The 21,381-nt window shown below is 36.8% G+C and overlaps 1 protein-coding gene across 3 annotated transcripts in view; it reads left to right on the top strand.

The window, feature by feature from the left end:
* Positions 1 to 21,381, top strand: part of NUP98 (nucleoporin 98 and 96 precursor) — a 90,419-nt gene that overhangs the window by 2,168 nt on the left and 66,870 nt on the right. Inside the window, exons 2-10 of one of the 3 annotated variants that reach the window (XM_043480931.1) lie at positions 10,847 to 10,941; positions 11,280 to 11,381; positions 11,486 to 11,662; positions 13,306 to 13,445; positions 14,973 to 15,080; positions 16,127 to 16,307; positions 17,647 to 17,807; positions 17,955 to 18,092; positions 19,615 to 19,753. In XM_043480931.1, the coding sequence (XP_043336866.1) occupies positions 10,866 to 10,941; positions 11,280 to 11,381; positions 11,486 to 11,662; positions 13,306 to 13,445; positions 14,973 to 15,080; positions 16,127 to 16,307; positions 17,647 to 17,807; positions 17,955 to 18,092; positions 19,615 to 19,753 (1,222 nt within the window). In that variant the 5' untranslated portion in view covers positions 10,847 to 10,865. The remainder of the gene's footprint in view (positions 1 to 10,846; positions 10,942 to 11,279; positions 11,382 to 11,485; positions 11,663 to 13,305; positions 13,446 to 14,972; positions 15,081 to 16,126; positions 16,308 to 17,646; positions 17,808 to 17,954; positions 18,093 to 19,614; positions 19,754 to 21,381) is intronic. The other 2 variants (XM_043480933.1, XM_043480932.1) reach the window with 2 other exon arrangements.

The following is a 21,381-nucleotide window of genomic DNA, read 5'->3' on the forward strand; positions in this document are numbered from 1 at the left end:
TCATGTCCACTTGCTCCTAGATAGCTAATAACAAGCACAACCTTTAGGGAACCAAATTCATAGCTTGGAATTGTTACTTCATTGTGATATTTTTATAGTAGTAAGTAACCTTAGGAAGTAGGGGGTAATACTGATGTTAAATTTCCAGTAAATAAAGAGTAACATCTATAATTATGCAATCTGTTCAAAGCTTAAGGGAATAAGATATTTAGAGATTTAACAATAGGTATTAGAGACAAAGTATATAAACAATGTTTCTTGAGAATTTGGCACATTCTCTGTGTTTAGAATTGAACCTAAGTATTTTTCATTTGTGTATTTTACCCATGAGATACTCATAACACCCCTCCCCAAGATTTAACAATCAAGAATGTCTTCAAACATTGTCAAATGTTACTTGGGAGGCAAAACTGCTGCTTTACAGAGAATGTTCCCAATATTTCAATAAAAAAATCTTACCTTTATCATACTTTGTCTATGTTTGTGGAGTCAGCTAATAAGTTGCATTTGGTTAAGATATCCTTGAAAACCCTTAAATTGTCAAAATCTGGGATGGGAAGCTGAAAAGAGTACTAGAGTTGCTTTCTTTAGTTTCTCTCTTCATGTCTGTGGTAGCCTCCCTTTCTCTGGGATAGGAGAAATTAAAGAGTCCTGTTTGAAAAGGGGGTAGGTCATTGGGTAAATAGAGCAATATTTATTTCATTTTTTGTGGAAGAAGGCAAAAGAGCTTATACTTGAATTGATACAATTAAATGGGATGCTATATCTGGTCCTAAGACTGAAGCTGGGAGGTAGTAGGGTGAGTTGGAAAAGGTGGAACTGGAGTCGGATGATTAGAAGGGGGCTCTAACAGTTCAAGTTTGAGGTCTTGGGACTACTTTATGCTTTAATCATTGCAGACGCCGAACAGGTTTTGTTTATGTGGCTTAATATTTACTAGAAACAGACCAATTTTGAAAAGATTTATTTAAATAATTATTTTGCTAATATAAATAACAACTTTAGGAAAAGTTACTAAAAAATTTAGTGATAAAAGTGGCATTGTTTTGCATTTTTGCAAATCTTTTTAATGTCTGGCTTAACAGAAGACCACTGAGTTTGCAGACTTTATGCATTCAGATGATTGGTATGTTATTTTAGTTGAAGTACGTGAAGGAAATCCAGCCTCATACAGATACATAGTAATTGGAAAAGGGAGGACTGGTTTATTATTTTATTTATTTATTGGCTTCACTGGGTGGTCTGTAGGACCTTAGCTCCCTGACCAGGGATCAAACCTGTGCCCCCTACTTTGGGAGCATGGAGTCTTAACCATTGGACCGTCAGGGAAGTCCTGGAAAAAGTGCTTTAATAACCTTTTCACATAATTGTAGATTTCTCCTTTGACACTACACTCAGACCTGAAACCGTATCACTGAACTTGTGTACAATGTTCATGTTAAAATTCATTGGTCTGTCTTGCACTTTGAATGGGTGCAAGCATGATTTTATGATATCACATATTGGTCATTAGGAATTATTGGGCTTCCCAGGTGGCACGGTGGTAAAGAATCTGCCTGCCAATGCAGGAGATGTGGGTTCAATCCTGGGTCAGGAAGGTCCCTTGGAGAAGGAAATGGCAACCCACTCTCGTATTCTTACCTGGGAAATCTCATGGACAGAGGAGACTGGAAGGTTACAGTCCATGGAATTGCAAGAGTCAGATATGACTTAGGGACTAAACAACAACAGGGGAATCATTGATTCACTGAGTCATGTAGCTCTTGCAAATGTTGACAGATTTACGGTTGCTCATATTTCCACACATTTCATCAGGTAAGTCTTTTAAAAATTGGGAAGCTAGCAAGCTCGTAGTGGTGTACACAGGTTTTCAAGATTCCAATTTTTGCTTCAAATCTTAGTAAACATAGTTTCTCATTTATTCTTTGAAATGAAAATTGTGTTCCATGAAGAAAAATCTGTTGGTTCCGCTTTGTATTCACTCAACTTTTTTTTGTTGGGGCAGCCCTTGTAGTTTAACATGTAGAAGTGCTTTTGAGTATTTCCCACTTCATCTCCCAGAATAATCACACACAATATTGAAAAGATGTGCCCTGAAATGTTGAGTTAATACAGTAAATAATTTACTGCTCTATCAAGGACATTCAAGTGAAAGTAGATTTTTATGTGTGCTGTGAGTGAGTGGCAGTGAAGAATCCAGTGACTCTACAGTTTGGGGCCATTGTTTTGTTTTGTGTTCGGTTCTAGCAGTTTTATATACCATTAGGTGCAGAGGTCAGCACAGTTTTTTTTTATTTTTTATTTTTTCTAATCTTTTGGCCGTGGGGCATGTGGGATTTTAGTTCCTTGTTCAGGGATCAAATCTGCACCCCCTGCATTATCGGCACAGAGTCTTAACCACTGGACCACTAGGGACATCCCAGCACAGTTTTTTCAAAAAGACAAATAATGTCTTAGGATTATTATAAAAGTAGCTTTTACTTCATGGGCCCCCTGAAAAAGGTTTTGGGGACTTCTAGGAGCCTTGAGAACTACTAATATAAGACAGTGATTTTTCACACTTGGTTCATACAGCCATAAGCTTCTTTGAAGGTGTTCACTGATGAGGTTCTGTTGTGTCCCCATCCCTCTTTACTTCACTAGAGCAGCTTTTGTGCCGTCTGTTTTATGGATGACACTTCTGATCAAGGGGAATATAATTGCCTAAATTAGCCTGTTCAGGAAGAAAACAGTTCATCCTTCATGAGTATGTATCAGAATCACTCATTACTTCACACCTTTGTTTAGACTACTTCCATGTACTTCTTTTACACAAAGATTACTAGTATCTGCACACCTAACCTTGCTAGATGGAATAAACTTAAGAAATAGGCAAATGGTTTTGTAAATTAAAAAGATGTGAGGATTTCCCTGGTGATCCAGGCGTTAAGAATCCACCTGCCAGTGTAGGGGACACCAGATTCGATTCTTGGTCCAGGAAGATTCCACATGCTGTGGAGCAGCTAAGCCCTTAGCCACAGCCACTGAGCCCTTATACCGTAGAGCCCATGCTCTGCAGCTCTGCAACAAGAGAAACCACTGCAATGAAAAGAGAGCCCCTGTACACTGCAACTAGAGAAAACTCTTGGGCAGCAACAAAGACCCAGCATGGCCGAAGATAAATACATAAAATTTTTATATTAATGTGAGTAGTTAGAAAGGCTGGCAAATGCGAAATGAGCAGGAGTGAGTGAATAATCAGAGTGCCCTCAGTATATTGTTTGGGGAGGTAATTGTTTTCATTTTTTGCTGTGGTGCTTCACGGTTGTTTTAAATGGTCAGTAGGTGACACCAACAGTATTGGGAAATAAGTCTTATGTTTGGAGTTCTGGCTTGGCACTGATCAACCTAAGTTTAGAGTGATTGATTTTCTAATTTAAAATATTGTAAAACTAAACTGAAATCTGCTCTTGAGGAGCTCTAGTTTGAGGCATCTTTGTTCTAACAATCCTTTGGCGTAGGCTGTATAATCCCTGCCATTCAGGTATTAGAAATTGAGATCTGAGGTTGAATATCATAACTACAGTTACACAGTAGCAAGTAGCTGCGGTCTTTTATTCCTTCTTTACCTTTTTATTTTGACTTAATTTTAGATTCACAGAGAATTGCAAACATACTAAATGGCAGAGAGTTTTAAATATTTGTCTCTAAGACTAATGTACTCTTCACTACTTCAGTTTGTAAAATGAGTTGTTAAGGGGATGAAAAATGCTACTCAGCACTATGAGGAAGGAGCTGTATTAGGTACTCTGGATTATTTTAAATTAATTTTATACACTAGTGGGAGAAATTGAGGGAAATTACGATAATTTTTACTAGGGCAACAAACAGCTTACACACTCAAGTGGCAGGTATGACAGCAAATATATTGCATAACTAAAAACAGCTGGGAGGCATTAGTTTATGTAATCAGGGTTGGAAAGGGGGAGGGGAAGGGGAAATATTTTTATACTGATAGGAGTCTGAAGGGTGTAATCTGGGACTGTCATGTTGAGGCAGGTGAGGCTTGAGTAGCAATTTTTAGAAAGAGAAGGGGACATAGTTTTTAGAGAGAAAATGAATGTTATAATAAAAGGTACAGAGAAGGAAATGGCGAGCCATTCCAGTATTCTTGCCTGGGAAATCCCCTGAACAGAGGCGCCTGATGGGCTGCAGTCCATGGGGTCACAAAAGAGTCGGACATGACTGAGTGACTAAAAACAACAACAGCAAAGGGTATGGCTTGATCTGGGGATCAGTCACAAGGAGATTGTAAAACAAGAGAATAGTGGGTGGTTTGGGAGAAGGCAATGGCAACCCACTCCAGTACTCTTGCCTGGAAAACCCCATGGATGGAGGAGCCTGGTAGGCTGCAGTCCATGGAGTTGCTATGAGTCAAGCCCTACTGAGGGACTTCACTTTCACTTTTCACTTTCATGCATTGGAGAAGGAAATGGCAACCCACTCCAGTGTTCTTGCCTGGAGAATCCCAGGGATGGGGGAGCCTGGCGGGCCGCCGTCTGTGGGATCACACAGAGTCGGACACGACTGAAGCGACTTAGCAGCAGCAGCAGCAGTGGGTGGTTTTGCTGGGATATGTTATTAGGTGATTAAGCCAATCTGTTTTACCCGAAGGTCTTAGCGACTCGCATCCTTCCTGTCCCACCCAAGGCAAAAATTATCAGTCAGTCAATTTTCTGTGGGTGATAATTTGTTTTTTTAGTACTTCTGTGAAGATGAGAGACTGTATGAAAAAGTACTTTGTAAACTAAAGTACTATACTAATCCATTCATCTAACAGTGTTTTTGCTCTTTACTGAGTTTGATACAAAGGAACTCAGTGAAGCAGAAAGAAAAAATTACTTCCCATTTGTGTAATTTTCTGTTGTCAGAGAGCAGCAAACTTGCTTAATCATTCAGATAGCACTTAAAGTTGGCAGTTGACTGGGTGTTACCATGTTTCAGGGTCTGTCCACCACTTTTCTGGAAGAAAACTGAGTTTTGTTGTCAAACCCAGAGTTCACAAAGCTCACAAAAACTGGACATCAGTTAATTGAGCTTTAGTTGGGACAGTGTTACTGGACTACTGTTAATCTGTTACTAAGGCTACCTCTTTCTTATATCTGACAGTCTGAATTATTACTTAGAAGATTGAACAGAGAACAGAGTAAATTTAAGGACATTGTCTCTTTCCATATAGTACTATTGCATTTTTATTTATTCTTTCTAAGTATATCTTATATACCAAAAAGAGATACATTGCAATGAAAATAAGTCAGTTCATCCTTAAAGCAAGTGGTTCATCTTTGTAGGAAAGTTCATCGAGATCATGGCAATATCTTATAAATTGTTTATCCACAAGAGAGAATATCTTCCTGGTGACTAGATCTCCCATATTTGCCAGAGAAGTGTCTCTTTCTTCTAATGGTGCTGGATCAATACTGCCAAATTTTGGTCTCATAGGTTCCCTATTTGCAATGAGTGCAAAGTCATTTCCCTTTGGTTGTCAGTGTTCTTTCTTAAGGCAGTCTGGACTCTGTAGAGTCTCAGAGCATAGCTTCTGGAGTTAATAATAGCTTTGTGATTTGGGGCAAGTTATTTCTGTCTCAGTTTCACCGTTTGTAAAATAGGGATTAAAAACACCTATTTCATTGGATTTTGGGGGATGTTTATAAGAGATAATTCATTTAAAAAAACACTTAGAACTGCACTTGGGACACAGTAAGAAGTCAAATTTTAGCTAGTGTTTATTCTAGGAGGATTTCAGTTTGGGTCAGGTTAATATATTTGAAAGGATAAAGACTTGAATATGTGCTTTGCCTTTAAATGTGAATGAATTTAGAAGTTCTACACCTTTCAGTCACTTGGATTACTTTTTCTTTTTTGAATAGATTTTTAAAATGGAAATAGAGTTAATATAAATACCTGCATCCTCTAGATCATTTGTTGTTGTTTTTTTTTTCATTTGTTATTGTTAATAGAGGAAGTAAACATTATCGAAAAGTTTGGATCCTCTGAATTCTCTGCCCCATGTCTTATTTCCCTTCCTCTCTCCAGAGGTAACCACCTTCATGTGTTTTACTAGTCTTACTTTTACTATATATATATATATATACATATACATATATATATATCCATAAATAATTGTGTTATCTTTTCTATTTTACATAAAGAATCTGCCAGTTGTATCTTTTTGCAACTTCCTTTTTTTCATTGAACATCTTTTACTTGAAATAATTCTTTTAGGGTAACTTTGTTCAAATGTTTTGATGATGCCTTATTGTTGATACACCATATCCTGGGTACGTACTTAGCTGAGTGCCCTGATTCACTACTTTAGTCGAGTAATTTAAGGTTGATGACATCATTACATGATAAACTGACAAGTACATTTATTATGTGTTTATTATATGAGGGAAACTGAGCTTGGTGTTAAGGCCAGATAGGAGAGGTACACAAATGACCCATTCTTGTTTTTGCAATATTTTTAATTTTTTTTCACGCCAAAAACATTCTCTATTGGGTGTAGCTGATTAACAGTGTTGTGATAGTTTCAGGTGAACAGCGAAGGGACTCAGCCGTACATACACAGGTGTCCATTCTCTCCCAAACTCCCCTCTCATCCACTACCACATGACGATGATAATATATCCCTATTTTAAATGTTATCAGCTGGTTTAAGATAATATATACATACACATAAACATTTTAAAATACATATGTGTGTGTATAATATACCATATATATACACACACACACACACACATACATATATATGTATATGTATACAGGCCAAGGAAGTGTCTGCTGGTTGTATCCAGCCATTTTGTGATCTCTTCCTTTTAGCAACCTCTTTAGATGAAAAATTCTGTGAAGAATCTTTCCTTTCACAGCTACCTTTCGTTGTGAGAATTAATCTAGCATAATTTTATTTTTAAGTTAGAAATTACTTCTAAAGTAACTTGATCATTCAGACTGAGTTTTAAAAGCACATTCGTGGTGATTGCCATTAATTTAGAAAATGAGTACAACTGTGTTTCAGACTGCTTGTTAGGTTCTGGGATAGTAAACAAATGGTACTGTTCCTATCCTGGAGTTCATTGTGTGTTGCAGGTTGCGTTGGGGGAGGTTGAGAGGTTGATGTCTTTGGGAAGCCAACTCTGAATTGGAGATAATCCTGCATGAATTTTATTAGAGAGTGCACTTGGGATCACCACTTGTGGGAAAGAAGAGAAAGAAGTAGAATGGGCTGAGGGAGAAACTGCGTTGATAGTATCTTAATGAAGGCCTCAGCCAATCCATGTAGGCTATGAAGCTGAGATCACTCTTCAGAATTATCCTAAGCTGGAATAAAGATGTCTGGCTTTTAGATATGGTCTGTCCCCTGAAGAGCTATGACAGACCTTGAGAGCATGTTAAAGAGCAGAGATATCACTTTGTCGACAAAGGTCCTCTGAAGAGGATCTGACCCTTGGTGAGGCAACTCTTTTCATTAGAGGCAGTTCTGAAGAGGACTGACAGCTGAAGGCTTTCTTTTGGTAGTACGTCTCAGCAGCTGGGACAACAAATCCTTCAGTCCTCAAGGGAGATCTGTGTAGTTGGTGTTATCACAGGGTTCATGGTAGAAAGAGTCAAGATAGATATGTATAAATAAATCATACTATGCTATGGAAGCCCGAAGGAGTGACTACTAACGGGAGTTAGGAAGAGCTTATAGAAGAGATGACATTTGGGCTAGGTGTTTCTTTGTTTTTTTTTTAAACATTTTTATTTTTTTAATTTATTTATCTAGGCTGCTCTGGGTCTTCGTTGTGGTGTGCAGGCTTCTCTAGTTGTGGTGCGAGGGCAGCATGTGGGATCTAGTTCCCTGACCAGGGATCAGACCTAGACCCCCTGCATTGGGAGCACAGAGTCTTAGCCACTGGGCCACCAGGAAAGTCCCTGAGCTAGGTTTTGAAGAATGAATTAGTAGGTTGTTTGGTTGGGGGGGGGGGGGGGCATTTTTTTTCCTGAGGTACTGACATTTCATAGCAGAATCAGGAAATTGATTTATTTGAAGTGCAAAGGGTTTAATATATTAGCTATTCTTTAATTTCTAGCAATCATGATAAAAAGAATGAAGCTGTTTGTAAAATCTTGGTTTGCTTCCATAGGGATAATTTTTTAAAAAACACTTAGAATCCCAGTGTGATCAGACTTGAGAGTAAGCCAAGCTCATTCTTGCCAGAACCATAAAGACAGGCTGAGCTTGAGTGAGAAGCTTTTTTTCCAAGAGTCTAAACTGTATTGGCCTTTTTTCTTTAGTCTGGAACAGATGAATTTTCTTAATACCCTGCACATGTTCTTGCTTGTTGCTTAGTATCTTCCATCCTAGGATTGAGGGTGTCCATGGGAAATCGGAGATTAAAGTGGGGTGCTACTGCTTATCCCTTCTTTGGCCTTGGGAAAGCTTGTTGAACTCCTGATCCTGTTCCCTCATCTGTAAAATACAGGTGGTAAGGCATAACCTCACCTTTTAGAGTTGTTGAGATAACCTGTAAGAGCTTATAAACTGTGAGATATTTCTCAGGATATTTTATTACTACTTAAAATTCCTTTGTGGAGTGTATGTGTGATGCTAGGTTTGTATGTTTCGGATAAGACTATTAGAAATCAAATTTTGATGATTAGAAGTTGTGGATTTGGTCTGTAGAACCTAGACTGAAACCCAAACTGACAAATCTTCTATATGAGGATTTGAGTCCTGACATGTCTGCTCTGTGGAGGATATCAGATTTACATGAATAGATTGCTGTTTATAGGGTTGAATAAGAAAATGAATGGCAGATTTAGCATGATAATGGTATTACTCAGTTTTTGCCTTATTGGTGATGGGTGAAAAATTTTAGTCAGCAGATAAAGGAAAGTGAATTTCTTTTATCTGTAGGGCCTGTGACCCAAGACTGCAGTATGAGAGAACAATCAAAATGAGTTGATCCAGACATCTGACCCAGCACAACTGTCAATTCTGAATGAACTGTGTAGTACTTCCAAGAATTATTTCCCTTGAAAGGGGGAGTCACCAGTTGATATGGTAAAGGTCCAGTTCATCACTTTGTGACACCTGGTAGATTGAAAAGGCAGGAAAATTCAACTACATCTTACTACTGAAGGAGAAATGATGGAATACCTGAAGTACAGCCCCCAGTTCCAAGGAAATGCATTAGAATCATTTGAGGAGGCTTTCAGAATACAAATGCCTCCATTCTAATCCTAGACATTTTGGTTTCTGACTTCTGGAATGTTGTATAGGGGGTTGTAGTTTGAAAAACTTGCATCTAATTCTGATGTGGCCCTCTTAAACTGCTGGTTTCAGTGAGCTCTGTTTAACTGAAGAAGTTATTAAATTCCTGGATGTTGGAATAAAGAACTAAGTGTTGGAAATTTTTTTCTAGGGGAATATGGAGAGGGGGCAGAATGTTGCTTTCTGTAAAAGTATTTATTTCATCTTTTCCAGTGTTGCACACAGTGTTGTGGGTGTTAGAATACCAAAGTGCTAACGGGACTCCAGAACACTGTGGGCACACCTCAGCATGTTACATTTAATTTTATTATATGAATGAGGCATATGATTTTACTAGAAGAAAAAAAGTGCTTCATTATGTGTAAATAATAGAAAGGCCATAATACCTGTCGCAATCTAAACAAGCATGATTGTCTATTTTCTGAGTTTTAATATTAAAAGTAGTTTACTAAAAAAAAAAAAAGTAGTTTACTTAAGGCTTCTCTTGTGGCTCAGCTGGTAAAGAATCTGCCTGCAGTGTGGGAGACCTGGCTTTGATCCCTGGGTTGGGAAGATCCCCTGGAGAAGGGAAAGGCTACCCAGTCCGGTATTCTGGCCTGGAGAATTCCATGGACTACATAGTCCGTGGGGTCTCAAAGAGTGGGACATGGCTGAGTGACTTTCCCTTTGACTTTTACTCATTATTTTCTTGTCTGCTGGCAGGTACGTGGTAGCAGATGTTTTAAATTTAAGGAAAATTTATTGACCGGGGCGGGGCAGGAACTGTTTACTTCTTTGTAAAACTATACCTTTACCTTGTTTTCATTCAGATCTAGTGGGGGGAAAACTTTCACTCTGGCCAATGCATTAAGTGACCATGTACATAGTTTGGATATTTTAGGGGGCTCATTCATGTGAAGTGGAGGTTTTGACCAAAAGTTCCATAATATTGCCAAAAGTACTAGAAGATAGGTAAGCAGGGGACCATAGAGAATAGTGTTAAGAAGTAATCTCAAAAAGAATGTCAGGGCGCCAGAATCTCTCAGGTTTAGAGATGGGAGGACGGGGTGTACATAGTTTGAAGAACAATATTACAATATTTATATACCAAAAAATACAGGCGAAAACTTTTTACAGTGCAAACTGTTGAAAATAAAGCCTGACAAAAAATTTAGCTTCTCAGAGTGGGATAACAGAATGTCATTGTAATTTTTAAGGAGTGTTCTGCATAACTTCCTACATGGGGCATACCAAAATAGGGCATAGTAGACCTGATGTCTTTATTAAAGGGGGGCTTATGTTTTAAAAAGGTCAAAAAAACATTGTTTTAAAGGGACGGTTGTGGGTGCAACATAAGGTTTAATTTCACATTATGGTACTGATTCAATTTAGCTCAGTTTTACAAAGTCTGTTTTATCATATAAAGTTTTAGGATATTGAACGAGAGTGAACATTGTGTTACAGTTTGAATAGGCCTAATTAAATTTGTAGAATGATACATTTTCTGAAAAAAATTCCACTGCATTTTATGGTCTTTAAAAAGTGATTATTTTTTCTTCTTTCCAGCTTTTTTAAGATTTTGAAGATGTTTAATAAGTCATTTGGAACACCCTTTGGGGGTGGCACTGGTGGCTTTGGCACAACTTCAACATTTGGGCAGAGTAAGTTTTAAAAAATAACAAATGAGGGAGAGAAATCTTAAGCTGTTATTAAGAACAAATCCACTCCAATAGTTTTAGGTAGGAATTAATTTATACTTTGATCTTTATAATAACTTGAAAAATGACCAGGATAAAATCTTGTTAAAATTTTCTAAAAAATAGAAATAAATTTTGAGTTTTCTTGGTTTTCTGATCCTTAATAGAATGTACTTACTGTTATTAAGTGGCTCTTTTATCAGAAAGTTATAATTTGTTACTAAGTTTTCAGACCAGGAAATTCTTTTTTAAACATTGACCTGGTTTAGATTTTATTTTGATTCTGGAATTTGTTTTATCAGATACTGGATTTGGCACTACTAGTGGAGGGGCGTTTGGAACATCTGCATTTGGTTCTAGCAACAATACTGGAGGCCTGTTTGGAAATTCACAGACCAAACCAGGTAGGGATTTTATTTGGAATACAATTTGTTTATTCATATCTGGTATAGGATTTCATTTAGTGACTCCAATCTGTGTAACTCTCCCCCCCCCCCCATCTCTCCAGGAGGCTTATTTGGTACCAATTCATTTAGCCAGCCAGCTACCTCCACAAGCACTGGCTTTGGGTTTGGCACATCAACAGGAACATCAAATAGCTTGTTTGGAACTGCAAGCACAGGAACCAGCCTCTTCTCATCCCAGAACAATGCCTTTGCACAAAATAAGCCAACCGGCTTTGGGAGTAAGTAGTAAATCTTTGGCCTTCTGCCTCTAACAGTTTGATTTTCTTATCGAATGTGTTCTCTCTTCTCCTTTTCCCTGTGTTCAGCCACCCCCTCTTCTCACCAGACAGCAAAAACATGGGGAGAGGAAAACTTCAAAATATACTGAAAAGTTTAATAGGCTGGGAAGGGAAGGGGTTATAGACATCTCTCCATGAATGGAAGTCTGAGGAGGACTGGTATTTAAGGAATATGCGGAGGAAGAGGCACCTGATACAGAATGACCAGAGAATAAGATGAAAGGCCAGGTCAGAGTACTTCATAGGTATCAAGAAGGAAGAATTTCAAGGAGAATGTGTGTAGTCAACCATAATATACAGCAGGGGCACCTTCTTCCTTTGTTTCACTTCTGGCTTGAAGAGACTAATACAGAAACGATAAGTACTGGATGTGACATAGTTATGTCTCCATTCCTTAGCCATGGGCAATGTATTTAATTGGTGGCTTCTTTCATTTTAAGTCTAAATGTGGCCTAGGGATACTTCACACAGTTCTTTGAGGCAAAAATGCTGCTAGTAGCACAGGTGTGCCCTGTGAGTTGATGCCATTCTGCCACTAGTATGGCAGAATGAGTTAAGTTAATCAGCTATCATTATTTTATAAAGGGAAAGTTCTTTGAGGGGATGTTGAAATACCTAACCATGAGGGTATAAAATGCATTCTAAAATACTCATTCAAAAGAGATGTGCCTGTTTACTTTAAAATATGTTTTAGGACATGTTTTTAGAAAAGAAATAGTTGACTGCTTGTGAGAAATCACATTCCTCTTAACTTGGTGTTAGGATGTTACTGTATTGGCAGATAACTTTGTATTGCTTACTGCTATTTCTGGTACCATGTGTATAATTTCTTTAGAAGTAGTATTTTTTTTTCCCAATTATTTTTATTAGTTGGAGGCTAATTACTTTATAATATTGTAGTGGTTTTTGCCATACATTGACATGAATCAGCCATGGATTTACATGTGTTCCCCATCCTGAACCCCCCTTCCACCTCCCTCCCCATCCCATCCCTCTGGGTCATCCCAGTGCAGAAGTAGTATTTTATATTTAGAAAAATATATTCCTTAGATAGCAGTTACATTCTCTGTTATGTAATTATTTAAAACTCAGCTTTTTGGAAAAGTAGATTTACTTCTGTAGATGATCAACATGCCTACTGATTTTACTAAATTATTTTTCTGGGTGAAATTTTGTATTAACCTATGTTTGATTACCCTAATTGGACCATTTGTATGTTTCAATGGTGTGATAAGATATCGTCAAGAAGACAAGTTCATTCAGCTTATGGTCTTACCAAGAGAAATGAGGTAAAATATTTGATGAAACAGAGTATTGTTTCTTTCAGCTTGTTGTGTGAGTATGCCCAAGAAGGCCTTTATGGACACTTAGCTGACTAAACGATTCAGATTTTGTTTTACTTCAGGGTTTTGAGCCTAGAACTAACTCTGTGTGTGTGTGCGTGCACGCACAATATCTCTTGAAGGTACTTGCTTGAGAGATTTGAAAGTAATGCTGTTCTAATGCCACAGCCCAATTCCAAGATAGTTACAGATTCTTAAATTCTTTACTGTTACCATCCCATTTTTCTTTCTAATTTATAGATTTTGGAACAAGTACCAGCAGTGGGGGACTTTTTGGAACTACAAATACCACCTCTAATCCTTTTGGTAGCACATCTGGCTCTCTCTTTGGGCCAAGTAGTTTTACAGCTGCTCCTACTGGGACTACTATTAAGTTTAACGTAAGTGTTTTCCAGTCTTTGTGGAGTATTTTTGTCTCCTGTATATTTTTTTGCAGGATGAATTATAAAGTTTCCTCTCTTTCCAGTTATGCATAGGTTAGTCTCACTCTTCCTGAAATGTGTTAAGAACAGTATCTGGTAATAGTTGTAAATCCCATGGACAGAGGAGCCTGGTGGGCTACAGTCTGTGGGTTCCCAAAAGAGTCCGGTATGACTTAGCGACTAAACAACAAGACAGGAAAAATCATGAAACATAAATCTAGATTATATTTGAATTATAATCAAACCAGTTGAATTTGTATTTATAAAGTGATTAAAGTAGCTAGCATCAGGAGTTCCTGATGGCTTAGTGGTTAGGATTCCAGGTTTTCACTGTCATGGCCTGGGTTCAGTCCCTAGTCAGGGAACTGAGATCCTGCAAACCACTCCATGGCCAAAAAGGGGAAAAAACTAGTACAAGGTTCAACTTGTATTTACAGTGTTCATAAATGACCTTTGAATGGTCAGATATTCTTTATAGAAATAATGATAGGGCAAATTGTAAAAATCACTGAAAGTAAGGACTCTTTAAGGAGCTATATGGTATATCTCAGTATTCTGTGTGCCAATTAGAAATAAAATTTTTGTTGGTGAAATGGCAGATTGAGGCAATAGAGTTTAGTGTTTTCTTCAGCTTTTTTGAGAGAATTTGGATAGAGAAATGAATGATCTGGATAGAGAAATGAAAGATTTTGTTTATGAAAATCTATGGACTACCACTTGATGTGATTGCTTGGGAGATACTTAGGATAGGCTGGCAGTGCAGTTAGCCTAATGGAAATCTCTGGCAAAAATAGGGATTGGAAAAAGTTGTTAAAATTTACTCCAGAAAATAAAGAATTTCTTAGGCAAAGTAGTGACTTCATATTGCTGAAGTTAGAATCTTGAATTTAAAGTTAAATGTAAATGATAGTGAAAAATATTGTCTGTTGTCTCTTGGAAAGTACAGTGATTGAGGAGACTGACATTACAAGTAGGAATCTTTAGTTACTAGTACCTTTGCCTCATAAACTTATAGGAGGAAAAACCAGGCTTCCATATTTCTTAAATGCAACAATAGTCATAAAGCAGACACTTCAGAACAGAATAGGATTTAGAACTCAAGAGATAGAGGTTAAATGTATACATTGGGTAAATTGAATAAAGCTTTCTTTATGCATATATTATTAAGTGTATTTTAGTAGATAATTGGATGGCTTGGTTATGGGATTAATCTCTGGGTTGTTTTTTTGTTGTTGTTTTTTATTCTCTGAATTTTTGGTAACGGTTACTAAGATTGACTTACACAATAATCTTAATAAAAGGTGAGATTAGAAATGCAAAGTATTTAATCAAGCACTGTTAAAAGTGTCTTGTTCAGTAAAAGACCTAGGGGACTGGTTATAGAGTTCAGTAGTTGAAGAATTGTGTCTGAGACAGTAGGGTTATAAAGCTTGAACTTAAACATCTGGTTTAGACTTTCAGATTTACCTTTATCTTCCTTTGCAGCCTCCAACTGGTACTGATACTATGGTTAAAGCTGGAGTGAGCACTAACATCAGTACCAAGCACCAGTGTATTACTGCTATGAAAGAATATGAAAGCAAGTCACTAGAGGTCAGTAAAATGCATTAAAGATTATCACCCTAACCTTTTGATTCTATTAGGGAGCAGCTTTTTTAAATGTTTCTGATTATGTTTTAGGACTTATGTAAAAAACTAACATTAACCAGTTTTTTTAAATTAATATATTATTTATCAGTTATTTTAAACAAGGATGATACTCAGCTTGTATGTACCAGTATAACAGTCTACTCTGATTGGTTCCTCATACTACTCTGGGCAGTGTATGCACATGCATGTGTTTTTAGTAAACTCATGCAAATTCATAAGTATGTAGCATAGTAAGTTTTACTAAGTGAATACATCCATGTAATCAGGCTCCAAATCAAGACACAAATCATTACCAGCATCCCTAATGTCCCCTTTGGCCCTGCCAGAAGTCACAGTCCTCCCCTCCCAGAGGTAACCACTACCCTGACTGCCCATGTTTTGCCCATTTTTGAACTGTACATAAATGGGATCTTGTGTGCTCTTCAGTGTGTCTGTCAAGATTGTGTGGTTTATCCGTGTTGCATAAGGTTGTTCATTCTGGCTGTGTAATTGTTTGTTGTACATTTTAACTGTCATCTCTGATTGTCTTCTGCATCCCAAATTGTGCTTGCTGCTTTGGAGTATACAGAAACACACTTAACTTGTGAGACAGAACTGTTAAACTTTTGTTGCTTCTTTTCCTAAGTTTTCTGAATTTCTCAGTATCTTCCATCTTTTAATCAGCTAATCTTCACATTTGGGCTGTAAGTAGATAGGATTATCATCTAAATGAAAGTATTATTGTCTATAAAAGAAAATTGAAATTAAGATGTTGTTGGTTGTTTGGCCTGTAGTTTTCATGGTAATTATGGTATGGATTTTAATGTCCTTATACGCCACTGAAAATATTTTTCTATAATTATAATAAGTTAACCATTCCATAGTTTTCTGTTTTTTAAATCCTGGTTCCTATTTGAACATAGAAATTGAATACTAAATTCGAGTCTTTAGTCTCCTAAATAATTTTTTTGACTGTGTATAGATTTGGAAAATGTTTTCCCTTACTCTAGGAGCTTCGTTTAGAGGATTATCAGGCCAACCGGAAAGGCCCACAGAACCAGGTGGGAGCAGGTACCACAGCTGGCTTGTTTGGGTCTTCTCCAGCCACCTCCAGTGCGACAGGACTCTTCAGCTCTTCCACAACGAATTCAGGCTTTGCTTACGGTCAGAACAAAACAGCCTTTGGAACTAGTAAGCACTTCACATCATATTGGGCCCTTTTTAGGAGGGATGGACAACTAAAAGTAATACATAATTGTCATTTTTTGTTTAAGTGCTATGGAGAAAAATGATTCAGGGGTCCTGAAGAATAGGAAATAACCTGATATGTCTGTATGGGTGGGGAGAAATAATAATATTAAGTGTATATGGTTAAGAAGGGCTTCACTGATAGGTGAAGTTTGATCAGTGACTTGTCTGAAGAAGATGAAAGATAAAGCTATACAGATTTCTGGGGGAATTCCAGCCAGAGGAAACTAGAAGTCTAAAAATCCTGAGTTTTTGCCAAATAGGAGAGGACAAGGGGAAGTACTGGAGAATGTAAGGAACTTCATAGGGCTTTGTGGGCCAGTGTCAAGATTTGAATTATTGAGTTTGGAAGCCATTAGAGGGTTCAGGTAAAGCGTATGATTTAGAATAAAGGATCATTCTGAAGGCTGCTATATTAAGCATGTTGAATGGGGGCAAGGGTGGAAACAAGTCAGTTAGAAAAGCTGTTGCCCTATCCACATGAAAGGTGATGGTGACTTGAAGAGAAGGGTGCTGTGGTGATTGGTAAAATGTCAGATTCTGAAACAAGTTTGAATGTAGAGCTGATGAGATTTATTTATGAATTGATTTGATGTGGGATATGAAAGAGGGAAGTCTAGGATGGTTACTAAATTACTTAATAAAAGTATTACCTTTGTGAAAGTTAATACATATATATGATATAAAATTCAAAAAATACAAAAAGTACATCACCAAACATCTTTTTTCACCTCTAGCCACCAATTTGCTCTGTAGAAACAAGCAGATATTCTTCTATAGAGATACATATACAAATGAATACATATTTAAGTGGCATTTGTATTCTTTGTAGTTTTGGTATTCTTTGATTTAGGTTAGTCACATATTCATTAAGTGCTACTATTGTGTTGTATCCTATGCTGGATACATTGCTATAAAGAGAAAGCCCCTGTTCTGAAGAAAAACTCCAGCAAGGTTAAAGTACCCACATACATTTTAAGTGTAGTGTGTTATCTTTGTAAAAGAGACAAAAAGCTGTCAGCTCACAAAGGAAGGTTACTTAGCCCAGACTGGGTTCTTAAGATCAGAGTATTATGGTAGGAAATTAGTCTGAGCCAAACCTGGATTTAGGTGAAGGAGGATGAAAAATGAAGTGGTTATCCAGTTTGAGTAGTAAATGAATGTAGGGTAATTTAGGTATGTAATCAATAACAAACTATTGCAGAAACTAGATACTATGAGGCTTGGCATTCTGCCCAGCCCCCCAACCCTCCCATTTATTTTTTCTTATTTTTCTTGAAAGGTACAACTGGATTTGGAACAAATCCTGGTGGTCTCTTTGGCCAGCAGAATCAAACTACCAGCCTCTTCAGCAAACCATTTGCCCAGCCCACAACCACCCAGACCACTGGTTTTTCCTTTGGTAATACCAGCACACTAGGACAGCCAAGCACCAACACCATGGTAAGGAAACAGGTCTTATCTGTAGAACTAAGTAATGAGGTTGCTATGTATCTGTCATATAAACTTGGAAAAATGGCAGCTATTATCAGTATTCTAAAGAGAACTGACTATTTTAGGATATCTTGTAATCTAGATCACCTTTTTCAGGGTCTATTTGGAGTAACCCAAGCCTCACAGCCAGGAGGTCTTTTTGGGACAGCTACAAACACCAGCACTGGGACAGCATTTGGAACAGGAGCTAGTCTCTTTGGGCAGACCAATACTGGATTTGGTGCTGTTGGTTCGGTAGGTTTTTACATTTTGCTGTAATTTGAAGATGTATATAAAGCTGCTAAAGGCATTTCTAAGAAAAATTTGTCTTTTGGGAATTTCCTGGTGGTCCATTGGTTAAGACTCGGTTTCACTGCCTGGGGATTCAATCCCTTGTTGTGGAACTAAGATCCCATAAGCCACATGGCACAGCCAAAAAATGAAAAAAACCCACAAAATAAAAAAAAATGGAATGCTGAATTTAAGAAAAGCAAAATCTGTTTTTCGAGCATTTGGGGGGGAGTAATATTGTATGATTTGATACTGATAGTAACTGAAAGCTATTTAGTACCAGAAAATAGGTAACTTTATAATTGGTTTATTTTCAGAAAGGAGGTTCTTTTTGAAACTTCTCTGTCTCCTGAACTAACCACTCCCGTTGGCTAAATTGTTGAGTCTAAGTTGAGATGCTTTTGCCCTTAAAATCAGATCATTTTAAATTCCTGGTTCTACCTTCTGTTTTGGGTGATAAGTTGGTATCATATTTGTTAATTACATATTTTTGGTGTTGATCAAGTTACTAAAATTTTATTCTTAAGGTTTTCATGCTGCTGGAGGGTTAACTGAATTTTTTTTTTCTTGTTACGTCATTTAAGGAAAACATTACTATTTAGGAGTACACTTGACTTAAAAAACAATAGTAAATACCTTTTAAAGAAACTTGGTGTCTACACTTGTCCATTACAACAAGCTTTGGACTCTATAGTTTTAAAAAAAAATCTGTGGTGGTTTTCATGGAGATTTAAATCTGTTATATCTTTTTTGAGGTGAGAAATTGAGAAAATTATCTTTAAAAAGCGCTTCAGAAAGTTCTTATTTTTTTTAAAAAACTTTATTGGGGTGTAATCCACTTGCCGTACAATTCACCCTTTTGAAGTTTAAAATTTTGTGGTTTCTAGCTTATTCACAGATTGTGCAACTATCACCATAATCAATTTTAGAACATATTTGTCACCCTAAAAAGAAACGTCATCCCCATTAATAGTCATTTCTCATTTTCCCCCAGTCAGTTCAGATCAGCTGTTTATGTATTTACCTATTCTGTATATTTCATGTAAGTGGAATCACATCTTTGGTGACTGATTTCTTTTACTTAGCCTAATGTTTTCAAGGTTCATCCATGTTGCAGCTTGTTTAAATTTTTTACTGTAACTCTTTCTGCTGGCATATTCAATACATGATACATTTTTGTTACCAGGTAAAAAATAATTTGATTGCCTTGTTATTTATTTTTTTCTTTGTCTCACTGAAATACTACGTTTGGTGAGGTGTTATCATTAACTTCTCAGGCTAGGAGCATTCTGTCTTGTTAATCTTGCTCAGATTAGATACTTTTCTAAGAGTCGTTATTCATCCTTATTCATACCTTTTTCATAAAAATTATGACATCTTCTCTCCCTTACCACACACCCAGTCCAATATACCTGATTTATCTATTTACTGTTTAGAGTATGTCTTACATACTATTTAAAATTGTCCTGTGTTGTGTTCTTTTTAGACCCTGTTTGGAAATAACAAGCTTACTACGTTTGGAACCAGCACAACCAGTGCTCCTTCATTTGGTACAACGAGTGGCGGGCTCTTTGGTAACAAACCAACCCTGACTTTAGGAACCAATACAAACACTTCCAATTTTGGTACATACAAAAAGCAGGTTTGACTCTCTTAAAGTTACACTGACTATACCACACATCATTCTCCTGATTCATATTATTGGGAATATTTTAAAATTCACAGGTAAGCTCTGGCTTGATAGGAGATTACCAGAGGGAAAAGTTTAAACTCAAGGACTTGGGTTAAGATGCCTAGAAGAGATATAAATTGCCTTAACTAATTTATATTCTTTTGATTCCCTGCTTTGGATAAAATGCAGTATTTAATGGGTGCAGTTAGAGGTATCTTGCAGAATGTTGGTTCTCTAATGGAGGTTGGTTATTTTCAAAATAAGAAAACATTTTCATTGGATTACCTCATCAATAATTGAGAAACAAAAAGTGAAGCACATTTGGTTGAGATAACACATTGTTTTAGACCAAGTTCTTTCACACAGGGAGGCAGTGAACAGATGACATTTGATGATTCCTTTTTAAACTTTTTGTTGTTGTTTTGTGTTTTGTTGTTTTTTGAGATTTGATGATTCTTATTGAAAGTTAAAGCCTTTCTGATTTGAGGGATTGTTCAGTAGTTTTTCTATAGTTGGCAAAAATGTTTTATTTTGAATACATATTCATTGGGGAAGAAAATTGGACAATAGCAGGTAAGATTGAGTGACAGAAGAACGAACCTTAAACTACTCTTCAGAGACATGCTGGAAATTTTTTAATTTGTTTAATAGAAACATTTCTATTATTTTAACTATAACTACCTAAGTAAGTTTTCAAACAGATTCACCATATTTTGAGTTAAATCAGTCATGGAAAGTTCATTTCTTTACCAAAGGAAATAGTGATTGAAATACTTCTTTAAAGTATTTCATGTACCAGACATAACATTAGGCTCTGGATGTTTTGTGGGAGATGAGTACAAACTGGTTAATGGTTATTTGCCTTAAGTCAGCAGTTAAATTTTTTCAGTGAGTTTTTTAAATGATCTTGTACTGGAAAAAGAGGCTGCATTAAATATCCATTGGAATGGTATATGTTTTCTTGGAAAGAGGAACTATGTGAAGGGGATAGATAAATCTTTATCAGGTACCAGTTCTTAAATTAATGTATTAATATTTGATTTGATTTTTATAACCCCTTTCATTGTTATAAAGTGAAGTGTGAAGAGTGAAGTTGTTCATTCACTCCTAGTAATGTTTATCATTCTACCTATAGACTTTCTACCTTTTTGTCTGTACTCTATGAATAAAGAATGGTCTTGAGACAGTGGACTTGGTTAGCATGGATATCAGTTTTGTGTATTTGTTTCTTATCTATGAAATAAGATGAGAAAGATACTTAAGGGTTAAGTCAGTGTTTTTCAGCCTTTTAAAATCACTGTCACTCCCTTTTCCCCAGGGATCCTTTGTAGACCTTCTTCCCCCTTATTAATCATCTTCTCACTTAATGAAATTTTAATACCAGGTATATACTGTATAATCTGTTTATATACTGTGGCTCTTTGGAAGACCATAAACCATTTTTAATTGAGGATAATTACTTTACAATGTTGTGTTGGTTTCTGCCATACAACAACTTGAATCAGTTGTAAGTATATATGCCCTCCCTCTTGAACCTCCGTCCCACCCCAACTGCATAAACTATTTTGTATCTGATTTTTT

Source organism: Cervus canadensis, chromosome 11 (genome assembly GCF_019320065.1).
Source record: "Cervus canadensis isolate Bull #8, Minnesota chromosome 11, ASM1932006v1, whole genome shotgun sequence".
Classification (NCBI taxonomy): domain Eukaryota; kingdom Metazoa; phylum Chordata; class Mammalia; order Artiodactyla; family Cervidae; genus Cervus; species Cervus canadensis.